Below are 17947 nucleotides of genomic sequence, written 5' to 3'. Positions count from 1 at the left end.
CGCGAAAAACAGTCATCATCGCATCCAATGATTTGTTGGTCATCCACTGAGATGTCTTCACCTCAAAAAAGCTGACCATATATAGCTAAAAATACTGACAACTTACTACCTGCGCTGACTGCGTTGCATTGCTCCAACACATGGCCCATCATTTTTCTTGTAGTACTCTCTCTGTTCCAAATTACTCGTCGTGAGTAATTTGAAACGGAAGGAGTATATGTGTAAGCTCTCGAAATGTGCGAGCATTTCATAAAACGATTTTGCGATTTCTAACCCCTTCTCTCCTCCTCAACTTGAGGTGCTTTCTTCTGCCCTCGCGAACCCTTCCCTTGATTCCCATCACCACTAAATTGTCTTTTTCCCTGGTTCCCAGCACCATTGGACTTTGCAAATTTGAATTTTGAGATGCGGTCACATGATATGGTGACTTGTCCATCAACCCTAACAGCTGCCCGGGCCCATTTTGCCAGCTCGGACGCTTCCAAAATCTCCAATCGCCGGCACCTCGCCTAGGACTGACTGGGTCGACTGCACCGCGGCGGGTGAGCGTGTCGGAGCCGACCCGGATCTTCTCTTCTCGCAAGGAGGAAGAGGCGGAGGGTGGAAGCTTCTAGAACCAGCCGGCCGCGATGGGAGACGCCGCCTCCGCCGCGCAGCCTCCGCCCGCGGCGTCGCCCGCCTTCTCCTACCTGGCCGTGTTCGGCAACTGCCCGCTCATCGCCGCCGTGCTGGCCTTCGCCATCGCCCAGTCCATCAAGGTCTTCACCACATGGTACGCCTCTCTCTCGCACGCTTCACCCGCCCTACCCTGCCATCCGGCGCCGGCTGGATCTGAGCTCTCCGTCACGGGATCCGTGAGCGCGTGTGTAGGTACAAGGAGAACCGGTGGGACGCGAAGCAGCTTGTGGGGTCCGGGGGGATGCCGTCTTCGCACTCGGCCACCGTCACCGCGCTCGCAGTCGCCGTCGGCCTACAGGAAGGGTTCAGCAGCTCGCTCTTCGCCACCGCTGCCATCTTCGCCTCTGTGGTTAGCGCTGTTTCTCTCTTGAGTCTTGATTGTTCTAGCTGTTAGAAATGTTGGATCTTTCGATGATGGGTCCTCGATCTGACGAGTAGTATCCTTTTCTGGTAAATAATTTGGTAAACCTACACATCATTTCGTTCATTTCTTGGATCACTTCAGTAGCTAAATTTTAGTCAAGACTGAAGTTTTAGTAGAAAACCTAAAGACGGCATATCTTGGTTCAGTCATTACTATAATAGAAAGTACAGTACACATGAGAAGAAAATGCAAGCGCCTTAAACACCTGAAATCTCTGATTACATAGAGGATAATATATGCGGTTGGGGGCATGGTGTGGCCATGGTGATGATATTGTCTTACTTTGTTTGCGAACTTGAGCAAACAAGTACTCCCTCCGTTCCTAAATATAAGTCTTTTTAGAGATTTCAACAAGTGACTACATACGGAGCAAAATGAGTGAATCTACACTCTAAAATATGTCTACATACATTCGTATGTTGTAGTCCATTTGAAATGTCTAAAAAGACTTATATTTAGGAATGGAGGGAGTAGAAAGTAGGACAGTAGCAAGCATGAGAAAATCACCCCTACTTGTGTATAAGTAGTACTGAAAATCAATCGTGTGGAGGAGTTCATCACAAGGTACAGCCATACAAACAGATAGTCTCTCCGCCTAATCTCACGGCTGTATTTTTATTTTTTTAACTCCCCTACGTCTTGCATAGTGGTATCCCGACGAGCTTGTCATGTTGCTTATGATTCCATGCCATCTTCAGAAAATGCAGCACTCTGTATTACATATGCGCTACTTTTTTTTCATCATCTTCGCTAAAGCCATCTTTCTGGCAATGCAAATTTGCAGGTGATGTATGATGCTTTTGGTGTTAGGCTACATGCAGGGAGGCAAGCAGAGGTACTATCTGAAACCTTCAAATATTTGTAACTACTCAAAAGTAAAATAATTTATGGACGCAAAGGATCATGTCAAATAAATACTGGTAGCAACGAACGACTTTATGAATGGCAAGTGGTGGCCCATTGCTAAAACTACGGTCTCTTATTCAGCTAGAAAATTGCAAATCTAGCTGGAAGCCTAGAACAATCTAGGCTTTGTTGCATTGTTGACATGTTGTAACACTTTGTAGTCTCATTAGTAAGTACCGTATGTACTTCCTTGCTTGTTTTGTTGCTTATGTCCACTTAAATAGCTCATACAACAAATTATACTCGCTATTTGAAGTAACATTTTACCACAGAAGGAGTAACATTATTTGAAGTAACAAATTAGGTGATCACCAACAAATTATGTCCACTTAAATAGCTCATGGAGTAACATTTCACCACAGAAGTCATTGGTGATCTGTGCCTTTAGTTAAAAGGCCATGCTATTATTAATTCCATATGCATAACCTGGGAAGCACCATAATTTTCAGTTTAGTATATTCACTATTTTTCTGCTCTTCTGGTGATGCTTCTATCTCCTTTCAGTTATAACTTGTTTTAAATATATTTCTAGGTCTTGAATCAAATTGTATACGAGCTACCATCAGAGCATCCACTTGCTGAAACAAGACCGTTGCGAGAGCTCATAGGACACACACCTCCTCAGGTTTGATCTGTTGCTCCCTTATCAACCATGCTAAGGAAGATGAATGCCTAATTCTTCATGAACTAACACATGGTACTTGCACACAAGTGCATGAAGTGATAGTCCCTGTCCCGTCATATTTGCTTCTTACCTGATGAAAGTGCACGAAACCATGGGACACATTCAACATTCTTGGTGTCACATATGTATTTATTGACTTGTATCTTATCAGGTTTTTGCTGGCGCGGTGCTTGGATTTGCAGTAGCCACATTTACGGGGATGATGGCTGGGCTTGGTAATAGTGGTTGATTCTCTTGACCGGTGGATGCACGGTCTCCATAGCTTCAGCATTACTTGCATTGAAGTGTTAGAATACATACAAATTGGGTTTATGGTTTCAGGAGGCTAGCTTGTTCTAGATGATGCTTTTTGTATAGGTGTATTTACTTTGCTGCAATTCAGCTTCTCGAGAAAGAGAGAAACTGTCCCATTCTTTTGTAACTAACTGGCAAATAACCATTTTGTTATATTCTGATGTTGTTGATGTGAAATTTGGTAGCTATAAAGCATACCATTTAACTATTTCTTGGTTGTTTTTTTTCCTTCCGAATCAGTTGGTTCTAATTGAATAGAAGTACAAGACAATCGGAACCCTTTGGTACTCCAAAGTTTTTTGGTTTGGTACACGTGTGACAGTTCTCTTGGTTGAAACCAGAGAGGGGCGAAAATCTGTTCAAAATTTCAAGTCTCAACGCAACTGTGTCAAACGCTTTGGTTATGTATTTCTTCAGTTAAGAACAGTGAAAAATTGAGCGCACTAGGCGTGCTTAAGCGCTGAGCAGAGGCCTGCCGCTTCGCCTTTAGGTAAGCGCTGGACGCCTAGGGTTAGTCAAAGGAGAGTGGGTGAGGGAAACAAAGGAGAGCAAGTCAGACCTTGCGCATCGGGCTTTCTTCCCCGACCTAGCGCTGTGGCTGGACCGTGAGTTCCCGTTCCCTGACCTCAGCGCTTAAGGTGTCATTGCACTAAGCAGAGGCACAACTTTTGCTCAGCGCCTAGGGCTTGAAAAAACACCTTGGTTAAGAATGAACTTTTGTTAGTGAGCGCTGGAAAACCGTTACTCCTACACAAAAGATGCTGGACATTGACTGTTTTATCTTTCCTTATCTAGTGGTTAACTGAGTAATTGCAAACTGTACGAATTTTGTGCAGCTTCCGATTTAGAGATGTGCTGCTTTGCACCGGTGTGTTTGGATCGCTACCGTGAGCTGCCCAGCCAATTTTTTGGCGTTGACCGCTGCATTGGTATCCGTGTGGTTGGGCTCCAAATTTTTGGCTTGCCAAGGCCCATTGGCGCTTTCCAGTTCACTCGATAGCCAATTCCAGGGCGAGATGCTGGCGGCCAAATCGGTCACCAATATTTTGGCGTGCCGATGGATTGGCAGGGCTGCTGTGGGCATCAACCAAACAACCTCGACCAGACTAACTGCCACAAGCAGGTACTCCCTCCGTCCCATAATATAAAAGCGTTTTTGAGACCACACACGCTCTTATATTATGGAACAGAAGGGAGTACTCAATTATGACAAGCCTACAACTTCACTAGACTTGGTCAAAGTCAAAGAAGATAGACTTAGGACAAACCTAGAACTACAATTAACTTGGAACGGAGGGAGTACAATACAAAGTACGCCATGTTTGCCGACAATACCAAAACAAACCACAAGCACAAGGCTTAAAAGGACCCATCAGTCTTCATACGGATAAGAATCAGATATGTTTTCAACTTCATACATTACAGCGCTAGATATGCACACAAAATATGTTCACCAGTCATCGCCTTTTGCACAGTAAGTTCCACAATTGTTCAAACAAAAGCAGGCACCCAAAATTCTCTACCTCAAATGCTGGCACAAGTACGTATATTTCAAAAATTTGTGTCCGCGTCTTGGCTTTTCCCTAATGTGGCACCACTACACAAGTGTGGAGTCTCTCACCGAAAGCTGCCCACCTCGTCCTAACATCCAAAGGTTTTCTAAGCCATGATATAATTCCTCCAGTACTGTTTACCGGTAGTACGAAGCCGTGATGCACAGCAGAACAGAGGCAGCTGCTGTAACAATCAACTCCTGAAACAAATAATTACACACAATAATTTAATACATCACAAGTGAGCATTAGATGATGTGATGCAGCCAAGGACGAAAAGTTAATCTAGCCAGCATGCATGTGCATGTTGTTGACATGGAACGCTACCCTCCATGAACATGTTACTGATGTTAACTATACCTGGTAGTAATAAACAATACGGGGAGTCTGCTGCCAAGATAACTCAACCAAGTTAAGAGCTATTGTATAACCCTGAAAAGAATAGCAGACAGAATAGTCAGCCAAAATGCAAATAAAAACTACAAGCGGTCGTAGATAACATTGCAGCAGGAAAACCCAAGAAGAATCTAGCGGCAATGCATTGTGTAAGATAACACCACTGACCAGGGACGCAGCGAATACACATCCAAATATCAAACCCAAAGCGCGGAATACACGTTTTGCCATTCGTACCCCTCTTCCCTCAACCTCACCATACTCCTGCAGAAAGCACCAGAAAATGTGATTATGTTAAACTCCTGAATACATATAAAATGCACGCAGACAACAATGGTTCAACACCGTACAGTAATGTGCTAACTATAGGCTAGTAAGTGACTAGGAAATGGTCTCACATTATATATTGGAGTTATTGGTGGCTCAGTAACCCTCAGCTTCTGAAGTATTCTGTAGAAGAAAGCAAAACACAAGAACTGCAAAGGCTTCCAGTCTGCATTACCGATGATAGCAATGCAAACAACCTGCAATATAACTGAAATTAACATCTTTTGCAAAATAAAGATACACTTCTAGTCAACGAATAAATATCCATAAACATAATTTCATTTGCCCAAATAGATGCATTTGAACTTTGGGCACACAAGATGAGGAAAGTGTCAACACCTTAGTTTTTTATATGTTAGGCCTTAATAAATTGGCCAGGGAGACATAGGAGCATTTAGACAAAGACTTCGGTGAAGACATTCAGAGAGGCAATTCATAGCATTCAATACTTAAGAAGGGCATTTTAATGGAAACATTACCCGAAGAACACAAAATGAGAAGTATTGAACACCAGACTTTTAGGCTAATACGACATCTACTTTTAACTAGGAGGATGGTGTAACTTCTTAACTGATAACAACACTAAATTAACATGCATGCAGAAATTTCAAATGCACGCTCAAGCATTACAACTTATCCTAAGTATATTTAGAGTTGGTAACTTTAAATCAATCTAATTTGTTATGAGAATAATCATATCGACGTGATAGTCACAATAACCAGAAAGTAGACACTGAAAAGCATAAAAACATGATAGTGAATAGACCAGTAATAGCTAGGAATGTGTTAAGATCATACAATTGCTGCTGATATTGCCATATTTATGCGCACATCCTGTACTGCTGATTTGGAGGGTCTGCAAGATGCATAAGTTTATCAATAGTATTAACTTCACATGCATGCTGCTGTTTAATTCAAATTACAAGTGCTTGGTGCACATATCCTTGTCACAAAAAAGTTGTGCTGCCCATACAGAATAAGAGTATTGGTCCTTGGTATCAAATTAAACGCATGAACATGGAGAAGGCTGAATTAAACAGGGCAATGCACGCTTGTGGGATAGGCCTGCTTATCATGCTGACTTGCTGAGTTAAAATTGTCCAGTAACATTCTCATGACGATGTTCATGGGTAATAAAGAGAATGAATTTGCCATTTTCATAACGTGTATCACAAAAATTAAGTGAACCCAGAAAAATAATGTCGACGGAAAAAGGAAACAGAAATTCCTTATATTGAACTTTTGAAATGTACCTAGGTCCCCAAGGAACTATTGGTTGATTGTCAGCGTACTTGATATCCTTTGATACCTGACATTCAGAAAGTAAATGAGACAAGTAATGAAGAAAATCATATTAAGTGGAGAACATATCCTTTGATACCTGACATTCAGAAAGTAAATGAGACAAGTAATGAAGAAAATCATATTAAGTGGAGAACATTAGTAGGAAAGGACTTAGATGGTTTCAACCTACAAGTCTATCCATCTGTACATTTCCTAGGATATTTACAATGAGTTATAACCGCACCGTACCTTTGACTGACAATGCCTTCTATAGGATATGTCTAGTTACTCCATTCTATCCTTCTACAAATAGGATATATCTAAAAACATCTACATATGGAACAAATGCAATGTGAATCTTGTAATTTGTGAATGTCCCAATTATGAAAAATCAGTATCCATGCATGCCATAACAGCCAACCTGAACCGATCCATATGTGACCCCCTTCTTCCTATACTGCAGCTGCTGCATCATCACAGTGTCATACGCTTTCTCCAGCTGAAATCCCAATAGCTCCACCATTATTAGTGCACCACAACAAAACTAATAAGGTGTGCAAGCCAAAATCAAACAATCAGTCAATCTTCAATACAGCGCGTAACCTTGGCCAAGAAGTCCTCATCTCCTGTCTCCTCTGCTTCCTTGCGCTTCCTCTTGTATGCTAGCTTCATGTTGTCGAAGCTATCGAGTGGGGTAATGCCCAGAATCTAACACCGAAACAGCAGAAAATCAAAACACAGGTTCAGCAAGTCATGTAGCCCATTTCAGCGTCTACCTCATAAGAGCTCTCATCGTCGCTGAAGTCAGCGGCCCCTGCCGCCGCCGCATTCACGGCCACCCCGCATCTCCTCGGGGACGCCGACGCCAAGAGCCTTCAGTTCCCGGCAAAAATTAAAAGGATTTATCGCGTCCAGCCGTAAATCCTCAATAAAATACAGAGAAAAAGGGCGAGGTGGTACGGGATTACCGCGGCGACCGAGGGATGGCGGGCTGGCCGGCGCGACGGGGGAGCGGGAAGAAGGCGCGGCGCGATAGGGGAGAGACGAGCGCCGGGGCGAACACGGCCGGTGCGGCAGCGGTCGCCGTCGCGGCCGCCATTGGGAGTGGCCGGTTTTGGTGCGTAGGGTTTCAGAGCCTGTGCGCGACGCGACGGCGAGGGGACGGCGAAGCAGCCGGCGAGTCCTATCTGTGTGGGTCGTTGCGGAAGGTGGGGTTGGGGCGCCGCAGTTGGGCCTTTGTGGGCTCTTCCCTAGCCCCGAACGAGCCGGGATGGATTACTGGGCTTTGACGGTCCACGTTTCTCACTATGGCGGTAACCACCGTGGGCTCCCGGCTTCCGAGTCGGACCCATTGCGGGTTAGCCGCCACGCATAATAACTGGCACCGCAAAGAAAAGAAAAAAAATCCTCCAAATTCGTTTGGGTGCGTTCCTCTCTTTCCTCGTCGTCTCTCGTTATCTCGGCGCCGTTCGTCGCCGCCGCCGCGTAGCGCCGGCGAGACTAGAAGAGGCAGGCGCCATGGCGACCGCTTCAGGTGAGTCGATCTTCCCGAAACCCTAACCCTATTTCGGTTCTCGCCGGTGCGGATTTCGCATCGTGAACCGCGCGGACTCTCTCCGATTTTAGATCCGGGGACATATTCTGCGGCATAATCGGTTTCGATTCGAAGGGAATTAGGGTTTCGCTGGGAGCCGCGCGGGCTTTTCGTTGCCTAATTTCTGATCGGGGTGTCGGATTACCGTCGACAGTTATCTTAGCTGTGTGATTTTTGCGTTTATGGCAGTATCGTTCAAGTCTCGTGAGGACCACCGGAAGCAGCTCGAGCTTGAGGAGGCGCGTAAGGCGGGGCTCGCCCCTGCCGAAGTCGACGAGGATGGAAACGAGATTAACCCTCACATCCCGCAGTATATGTCCTCGGCCCCATGGTATCTCAACGCCGAGAAGCCGGTAAGTTGTTTTGTGCCCTATTAAAATTCTAGTTTTTGCGGTGTGGGATGATTTGGTTAGTGGATCCCTGACTTGTTGGTTGGATGGGTTTCAGAGTTTGAAGCATCAGCGGAAATGGAAGTCGGATCCGAATTACACAAAAGCGTGGTACGATAGGGGTGCCAGGCTTTTCCAGGCCAACAAATACAGAAAAGGCGCTTGCGAAAAGTAAGTGCGGTGTTCATCTCATGCTGCTAGTTTTCGTCCAGCACTGATGCTCATCGTTATGTGGATTTTCTTGTTAGTCCTTACCGCGACTTCATAATGAAGTCCTAAAGTACTTAGCATGAATGTTCTTTGGACTCTGTAGTGAAGCATTTCTTACAGATAATGTCTCTTCATATTTCAGCTGTGGAGCCATGACTCACAATAAGAAGGCATGCATGGATCGACCTCGGAATGTTGGAGCTAAATATACCAATATGAATATAGCACCAGATGAGAAAGTCGAGTCGTTTGAGCTTGATTATGATGGCAAGCGTGACCGTTGGAATGGTTATGACACATCAACCTACACTCGTGTTATCCAAGATTATGAAGCTAGAGAAGAGGCCAGGAAAAAGTTCCTGAAAGAACAACAGCTCAAGAAGCTCGAGGAGAAGGATGGTGAGCAGGATGGTGAGAATGTGGGCAGTGAAGAGGATGAAGAAGATGGCCTGAAGATAGATGAGGCTAAAGTTGATGAGAGCGCTCAAATGGATTTTGCTAAGGTAGAGAAGCGTGTGCGCACAACAGGCGGTGGAAGCACTGGAACTGTTAGGTATGTCCTTGTTGGAAACAAATGTTGTCCCTTCAAAATTCTAGATTATATTAGGTCATGTGAACCCGAGATGTATGAAGAATCGGTTCTGATGCATATGTTTATTATTGATCTTCACAGGAATTTGCGTATCAGAGAAGACACTGCAAAGTATCTTCTGAATCTTGATGTGAACTCTGCATATTATGATCCAAAAACCCGCTCGATGCGTGAGGATCCTTTGCCAGATGCAGACCCCAATGATAAATTCTATGTGGTAAGTGATAGAGAACATACAAATTAATTTTCTTACACTGTTCATAGTTCCGTCAAATCTCCGCTTGGCTATGCTATCAGCTTCAGTATTCTGATATATTGTTATGATGCAGGGTGATAACCAAAATAGACTTAGTGGACAAGCTCTTGAGTTCAAGCAACTCAATGTCCATGCATGGGAGGCTTTTGACAAGGGGCAGGATTTCCATATGCAAGCAGCTCCATCTCAAGCTGAACTACTGTACAAGAGTTTCAAGATCAAGAAGGAGAAGTTGAAATCTGAAAGCAAGGACAAAATTATGGAGAAGTATGGGAATGCTGCATCTGACGAACCAATCCCTCGTGAGCTTCTTCTTGGGCAAAGTGAAAAAGAGATTGAGTATGACCGGACTGGTCGCATAATCAAAGGACAGGTTGGCACATAAATACTGAGTGCTGTGCATTAATAATTATATACCTTTATAATCATTTGCTGTTCTTCTGTTACTGTGATGTGAGGTTGTGTTTTGATTATAATGTTTTGAAGATTCACATCAATTATATGGTGTGAGTGTGACTATTTTCTTGACCTCACACCATATACAGCACCCTATGGTTTCACTATAGATAATTTTATATGCACTGTACAATCCTAGACCTGAGAAGGCCAGCTAACTGCAGCCGGTTGCATGAAAGATGATGTTATTCTTGAGGTTTGAAATATGCAGTCGTAAGCGATGGGTGTCATCGGATACCAAAAATTAACCATGTGTCTCCTAAACTTCTCAAAATAAAATGTTGTTTATGTAGTTTTCCAGGGCTCTCATGTCAGTTGTGACTACCATATAGTATTGGCTATTGCTTTGTCATTTAAAATAAATTTAGAACTGCATTTTCTTTTACTTGATGCCAGCTATTTTGTTACCACGGTTAAGATTGGATGCTATGATTCTAGTTAAATTGTTCACGCTATTTCTCAGTCTTGAGGTCTAATGTATAGAAAAAAATTATTCTACAGGATGTAGCTCTTCCTAAGAGCAAATATGAAGAGGATGTCCTAATTAATAACCACACAACAGTGTGGGGTTCATGGTGGAAAGATCATCAATGGGGCTATAAGTGCTGCAAGCAGACTATTAAAAATAGTTATTGCACAGGCCTTGCTGGAATCGAGGCTGCTGAAGCATCAGCTGATTTGATGAGGGAAAATATGGCCCGCAAGGAGGCTGCCGAAGGTGTGTTGAGAAATTATTTTGGCTTATATTTGTGCATCCATAGATATAATGTTGCACTCTAAAGTGGAAAAAGTCGTGACATCGTATCTTTAGCATAGTCATAGGATAAAACCATTGCTGTTGAAAAAAGCACCAAATTGCATTAAATATTAGGTCACGCTATAGTCAACTGAACAGCGATCTGTTTTATGAGAGAAGAAGGTGGTTCTCCTATTTATTTATCTGAAACTTGTCTAGTTATTAAGAAAGTAGTCCCAGATTTCAGTTTATTCATGTTAGCCTAATTTATACTGTTATAAATCAACTGAGGTGTTACTCCACCATGGTCGTGAACATCTAAGTTAAGTTGAATTACTTGGTGCAGAGGAACCTGTACGACAAGAAGAAAAGAAACTAGCCACTTGGGGAACAGATATTCCTCAGGATCTTGTTCTCGACCAGAAGTTGCTTGAGGAATCCTTAAAGAAGGTTAGCATCTCTTATTCATCCACCTTTGCATATTTTGTTTGTTGATTCATCATTGTTGCTGGTGCTAAAGTTCTGTTACTTTTTCTATAGGAGGCAAAGAGGAAGAAGGAAGAGATGGACGAAAGAAAGAGAAAGTACAATGTGAAGTGGAATGACGAGGTCACTGCGGAAGACATGGAGGCCTACCGTATGACAAGAGTCCGCCACGACGATCCTATGAAAGATTTTCTCAATTAGGCTTTCATGTCCCCTGGTTCTGTATTCTCTGGGTGTCTAGGAAGACGGGATGGGATGGCATGCCAGCTCGTGAGTTACTGATGTTGTGAAGTACAGATATGATCGCTTGATGTCCAAAGGCAGAACGAAGTTTGTTCTCATGGTTCTTTGTAACCTCCTTCCTGGTAACCATGGCATACGCCACTCATATGGATATTTGTACCGTTCATGAGTAATAAGTGCTTCTTGCTAGATCTGTGAGTCGCATGGTTTTCTGTGGAAGTGATGATCGGCGCCATCAACTCAGGCTCGTGGATCTTCACTTTGTAGTCATCAAATTTCTCCTACCATTATGAGGGGAATATCTCTCGTGCTGTAGCTTCTAGTACTAGACTAGAAGCAACTTTGTGTTCAGACTAGAAGCAACTTTGTGTTCCAAACAGAAGTACGATGAATACACGATAATGCTCGTATGCGGAATTATAAAGTTCTTCTGTGATCTTTTTTGTGGGTGGGAATATGAGAGTTTTATTCCAAAATAATTTCAAGAGGCACTAGCTCTTCAATATATGGTGGACCTATGTGTAGTCACACATCAGTGCTACACTCTGCTAGGCTATAATATGCCGGACAATCTCCAACTCTTATTTTGTAAGCTTCTTAATACAAGGTGGGTCTTTGTGTAGTCACACATCACTTCTACACTCAATTAGTCTATAATATGTCAGACGATCTTCAACTCTATTTTATAACTTCCAGTCTTTCATAAGTGTCTTGATCTCAGCTACAAGATAACCATAGACCGAGCGGTCTAGGCCATCACCAGTGAAAATGGACAAAGCAATAGACGAATCCAATTGGACCACCAATGAAGGTCAGTATGCTGTATGGCAAGAGTCATACCTTGCATGGGCGCATGTGTCTCTGCCTCCAACACATCATTGCAATGAAACAAAGTATTGATATGCTCCAAAAATGACAAAGTATCGGTATGCTACGAAAATGACGCTTCTGTGATGTCTTCTCAGAATCATACCTGCCCCCTAACGTACCGTCTGCTACCAGAAATGATCCATCCACAAAGATGGCAGCATTGTCTGCCGGTGGTAGTGCCCAAGGTGGGGTGGGGGGGGGGGGGGGGGCAGGTTTTTGCTTCACCTCGTTCCATGTCTCGTACACATGAATTTCCTCGTTGCGGTTTGCAAGCATTGCAAATCGATTACATATAACCGACCAAGAAACGACCGAAGCTTCCACCATGGTGGCCTCCTTCTCATGTGACACGTTCGATCGTAACTTGCCAAATGCGCCAAACAAGCATAATCACTGTATCTCGCGATCTTTCAGAGCATCTCGCAAGTACATGTAGCAGCCAATCAACCGCAATATCATCAAGGTACTCCTCTCAGGAAGGGGCCAAATGACTCTCATATGGCTTCATAGGTTCACAACATGGCTGCAAGTAACAAGTGCATGAAAGCTTGCTTCGTCCTCCTTGCCACAAACCGGGCATGTGGCTGTCGTGGCTAAATGATGTACAACCTTGCCATAGTTGGTCACTAGCCCTAGTCGCAGCTTTCCACATCATAATTTCATCTTTTGCGAAACAAAAGCCTTCCAAATCAAACTCCACTAGGGGTTCGCCATCAGGATGACTACTGATAGCACCACAACAAAGGCTTCATCATGTTCTCTAGTCGCCAACCGATAAGCACTCCGGACTATAACTTGCCACTCTGCTCCAATTGCCAAGCAATGAAGTCTTGGTGTTGTCGGGGTGAAGTGCGAATTTTCAAAATTTCCACAACATCCATAGCCTGAGAATTCCAAGAACCATTACCACCCAAAAAATCTGCAATTCCTCTTCGGTGTGACAGGCCGGAACACGGGTCCTCGCAGAATCCAAGGATCCCGCCAATTCCCGATCGAGGCATCGCTCCCAACCCTACAGATAACTCCATGTGTTGCTAGGGCTAGCCCATGCTCGATTCCCTTCCATTCTACTGACGTGTTGCCAGTGAAAACAATGCCCAATAAATTCCCATTGCGATAATATTTGGCTCGCAGGCGAGCACACAAACTTTCAGGAGCATCAATCAGACATCAAGCTTGCTTGGCTAACAACGCTTGGTTGAAGGCACACATACCCCTGAAACCCATACCACCCTTTGATTTATGTCGCACCATTTTATCCCAATTCAACCAAGCCATTTTTCTTTTACCCTTCTCCACACCCTATCAACATTGCCTCATCAGTCTGTTTAGATAATCATAAATGATGCAGGTAGGTCAAAAACACTCATCACGTATGTTTAGATCGAGTCCACCAGGATGGAATCACGCTCCCCGCCCTGCACCCACGTCGCTTCCACGGGCGACCTGGGCGGGCCAATTCTACCGCCAGCAGAGGACTCCTCCAACCCTCCTCCCCCCTCTCGCCGCCGCCGGAACGCGCCGCCGGGCAAAGCCCGGCCGGCGTCGGTGGCGGCGGGGCCCCTTTCCCTTCTTCGCGGGGTGTGCTGGCATGGGACGGCGGCTCCGGTCGAGAACGCGAAGCTCTGCAGGGCGTCGCGGCGCGGCTGCGGCTGGGGCGTCCAGGCGGTGGTCCTCTGGTCCGTGCGGAGGCGCAGGTGGCTGCGCGCCAGGATTGGAGGTGCGTGACTGTGCGGGTGGTGGAGGTGTCCTCCCGATCCAGATCTGATGCGGGTGGCTCCTCCGGCCTGCTACCCGCAGGCGGCGCGAGCCGGCCATCGCCGGTAGTCGGCTGCTAGTGGTGGCTCGGGAGTGGGGGCGTGCTATGGCGGGGTTGCTCGGCTGCGTGCTGTTGCTGGTGTGGCTCTGTCCAGGGCGCGGGTGGTGCGGGTCGGCGTGGAGGCGGCGCTTGGAGCTGGGTGTCGGGTCCTCGCCGGCGGCGCTGGTTGGTGGTAGCGATCCTCCTTCCCTTGCCTCTATGCCGACGGTGTGGCTGTGAGTCGGGGCTCGTGCTCGGGTGGACCTGGACGTTACCCGAGGCGAGTCAGAATTCACGCTCCGTGTAGGTGTGATTGGGCTCGGTCCGGGTGGTGCCTGTGGGCATTGAGTATCTCTCCCCGCGGGTACAATGGGCGTTGGTGGTGGTCGGGGCCTCGCTACACTATCGGGCAAGTTGGCGGCAAGGCTACGGACATGGCGTCGTGTGAGCATGCTCGGCGATGGCCGTCGTTAGTCACGGGGTTGTGTTTCCCCCGGTTCATCGGGACCGGCGGGAGATGCAGGTGTGGATGCCTCCTACTATGGACGCGTTGACCCAGACCCTGTGGCTAATGCCTGGCTAGGAGTGAAAGGAAACACCTTTTACTCCTCCTATCGTGGTGGGTGTGCTGTGACGTGGGTGGTTGGTGGTTGTTCGGACATGGATGCTGGGGTGGCGACCTCGGAAGGGGTCCACATGGTTGGCTCTCCGGCGGGCGCCATGGTGACGGTGATGGCCTTTCCTCTTGGTCGTGTGGGCGGCGAGAGGTGGAGCAGCAGGTGGCTCGGGCGCGTTTTCTGTCCCTGACAGTGGTGGCGCCCCGATCCGGATCTGGAGTACGGAGCGCCTCGCGCTTGTCCTGAAGACCTCGTGGTGGCATGGGGGAGCTGCCGAGTGAAAGCTCCGCTCTTTGTCGCCGACGGCGGCGATGCTCGCGAGCGCCGTTATCTTCCTGAAGTCGTCGTGGCGCCTCTCTTCATGTCCGGGTTTTGGGTGAAAACCTATGTCTGTTGTGGACTCGGCAGCGGCGACGCTTAGCGTCGTTCTCCCTCTTGGGGGCGTTGTTGAAGGAAATATGCCCTAGAGACAATAATAAAGTTGTTATTTATATTTACTTATATAATGATAAATGTTTATTATTCATGTTAGAATTGTATTAACCGGAAACTTAGTACATGTGTGAATACATAGACAAACTGAGTGTCACTAGTATGCCTCTACTTGACTAGCTCGTTGAATCAATGATGGTTATGTTTCCTGACCATAGACATGAGTTGTCATTTGATTAAAGGGATCACATCATTAGAGAATGATGTGATTGACTTGACCCATCCGTTAGCTTAGCACGATGATTGTTTAATTTGTTGCTATTGCTTTCTCCATAACTTATACATGTCCCTATGACTATGAGATCGTGCAACTCCCGAATACCGGAGGAACACTTTGTGTACTATCAAACGTCACAACATAACTGGGTGACTATAAAGATGCTCTACAGGTGTCTCCAATGGTGTTTGTTGAGTTGGCATAGATCGAGATTAGGATTTGTCACCCCGAGTATCGGAGAGGTATCTCTGGACCCTCTCGGTAATGCACATCACTATAAGCCTTGCAAGCAATGTGACTAATGAGTTAGTTGCGGGATGATTGATACGTCTCCAATGTATATATAATTTTTGATTGTCCCATGCTATTATATTATCTGTTTTGGATGTTTAATGGGCCTAATTATACACTTTTATATTATTTTTGGGGCTAACCTACTAACCCAAGGTCTAGTGCAAATTGCTGTTTTTTTTGCCTATTTCAGTGTTTAGCAGAAAAGGAATATCACACGGAATCCAAACGGAATGAAACCTTCGGGAGAGTTATTTTTGGAACAAACGTGATCCAGGGGACTTGGAATAGACGTCAAGAAAGGAGCGAGGAAGCCACGAGGCAGGGAGGCGCGCCTGCCCCCTAGGCGCACCCCCCACCCTCGTGGGCCCCTCGCAGCTCCACCGACCTACTTCTTCCTCCTATATATATATCCATATACCCCGAAAACATCCAGGAGCACCACGAAACCATATTTCCACCGCCGCAACCTTATGTACCCAAAAGATCCCATCTTGGGGTCTTTCCCGGAGCTCCGCCGGAGGGGGAATCGATCACGGAGGGCTTCTACATCAACATCATAGCCTCTCCGATGATGTGTGAGTAGTTTACCATAGACCTTCGGGTCCATAGTTATTAGCTAGATGGCTTCTTCTCTCTTTTTGGATCTCAATACAAAGTTCTCCTCGATCTTCTTGGAGATCTATTCGATGTAATTCTTTTGCCGGTGTGTTTGTCGAGATCCGATGAATTGTGGGTTTATGATCAAGTTTATCTATGAACAATATTTGATTCTTCTCTGAAATCTTTTATGTATGATTTGTTATCTTTACAAGTCTTTTCGAATTATCAGTTTGGTTTGACCTACTAGATTGATCTTTCTTGCAATGGGAGAAGTGCTTAGCTTTGGGTTCAATCTTGCGGTGTCCTTTCCCAGTGACAGCAGGGGCAACGATGCACGTATTGTATTGTTGCCATCGAGGATAAAACGATGGGGTTTATATCATATTTCTTGAGTTTATCCCTCTACATCATGTCATCTTGCCTAATGCATTACTCTGTTCTTATAAACTTAATACTCTAGATGCATGCTGGATAGCGGTCGATGTGTGGAGTAATAGTAGTGGATGCAGAATCGTTTCGGTCTACTTGTCGCGGACGTGATGCCTATATACATGATCATGCCTAGATATTCTCATAATTATGCACTTTTCTACCAATTGCTCGACGGTAATTTGTTTACCCACCGTAATACCTATGCTATCTTGAGAGAAGCCACTAGTGAAACCTATGGCCCCCGGGTCTATTTTCCATCATATAAGTTTCTAATCTATTTTATTTTGCAATCTTTATTTTCCAATCTATATCATAAAAATACCAAAAATATTTATCTTATTATCTCTATCAGATCTCACTCTCATAAGTGACCGTGAAGGGATTAACAACCCCTTTATCGCGTTGGTTGCGAGGTTCTTATTTGTTTGTGTAGGTGCGAGGTGGCTTGCGTGTAGTCTCCTACTGGATTGATACCTTGGTTCTCAAAAACTGAGGGAAATACTTACGCTACTTTGCTGCATCACCCTTTCCTTTTCAAGGGAAAACCAACACAGTGCTCAAGAGGTAGCAAGAAGGATTTCTGGCGCCATTGCCAGGGAGATCTATGCACAAGTCAAGACATACCAAGTACCTATCACAAACTCTTAGCCCTCGCATTACATTATTTGACATTTGCCTCTCGTTTTCCTCTCCCCCACTTCACCCTTGCCGTTTTATCCGCCCTCTTTTCCATTCGCCCTCTTCCCGTATGTCTTTTTGTTTGTGTTTCCACGTGCCTTCTATTTGCTTACATCTTTGCTCACTAAAAATCTATTGATATGGATCCACTTAAAGTGTTCTACATGGATCATCTTCTGTCCTTATACGCTTGTGCTGAAACCCCAACTAGCCTAGTTGATGGGAAATCTTTAGATGAGCATGCTCATTTTGTGCGTCACCGTTTGTCTGAAAAAGGGAAACTCTTATGGGATCAAATAAACAGATTGTTGTGTTATGCTTGGAATCTTTGTGAAATTTGTGATTTTACTTGTTACTCTAAGAACCCTAAAAAACACCTTCCCTACCTATGTGAGTTTAATGAAAATTAAATCTTATCTTCTTATGCAAAGGGTGTTTAT

The 17947-nt window shown here is 45.2% G+C and overlaps 3 protein-coding genes across 3 annotated transcripts; 2 read left to right on the top strand and 1 right to left on the bottom strand.

The window, feature by feature from the left end:
* Nucleotides 1-472: 472 nt before the first annotated feature.
* LOC125519255 (uncharacterized) lies at nt 473-3195 on the top strand. Its single transcript, XM_048684119.2, has 5 exons — nt 473-772; nt 871-1027; nt 1887-1937; nt 2541-2633; nt 2845-3195. Exons 1-5 carry the CDS (start codon nt 630-632, stop codon nt 2920-2922), a joined length of 522 nt encoding a protein of 173 aa, XP_048540076.1. The 5' UTR covers nt 473-629; the 3' UTR covers nt 2923-3195.
* Nucleotides 3196-4346: 1151 nt separating this feature from the next.
* Nucleotides 4347-7766, bottom strand: LOC125519254 (protein CHLOROPLAST J-LIKE DOMAIN 1, chloroplastic). Its single transcript, XM_048684118.2, has 10 exons — nt 7516-7766; nt 7324-7420; nt 7151-7255; nt 6969-7046; nt 6517-6572; nt 6062-6119; nt 5335-5460; nt 5105-5200; nt 4901-4972; nt 4347-4740 (listed from the first exon to the last, which is right to left on the bottom strand). The coding sequence occupies exons 1-10, from the start codon at nt 7644-7646 to the stop codon at nt 4678-4680; spliced, it is 882 nt and encodes a 293-aa protein (XP_048540075.1). The 5' UTR covers nt 7647-7766; the 3' UTR covers nt 4347-4677.
* Nucleotides 7767-7892: 126 nt separating this feature from the next.
* LOC125519253 (pre-mRNA-splicing factor SLU7) lies at nt 7893-11698 on the top strand. The gene is made up of 9 exons (XM_048684117.1): nt 7893-8081; nt 8331-8494; nt 8589-8701; nt 8883-9293; nt 9414-9549; nt 9662-9961; nt 10546-10762; nt 11127-11230; nt 11321-11698. Exons 1-9 carry the CDS (start codon nt 8066-8068, stop codon nt 11465-11467), a joined length of 1608 nt encoding a protein of 535 aa, XP_048540074.1. The 5' UTR covers nt 7893-8065; the 3' UTR covers nt 11468-11698.
* Nucleotides 11699-17947: the final 6249 nt, after the last annotated feature.

Source organism: Triticum urartu, chromosome 7A (assembly GCF_056163025.1).
Source record: "Triticum urartu cultivar PI428250 chromosome 7A, HENAU_Tu73, whole genome shotgun sequence".
Taxonomy (NCBI): Eukaryota; Viridiplantae; Streptophyta; class Magnoliopsida; order Poales; family Poaceae; genus Triticum; species Triticum urartu.
The sequence above is the reverse complement of the archived record's forward strand: the minus strand, read 5'-3'. Positions and strand labels throughout refer to the sequence as shown.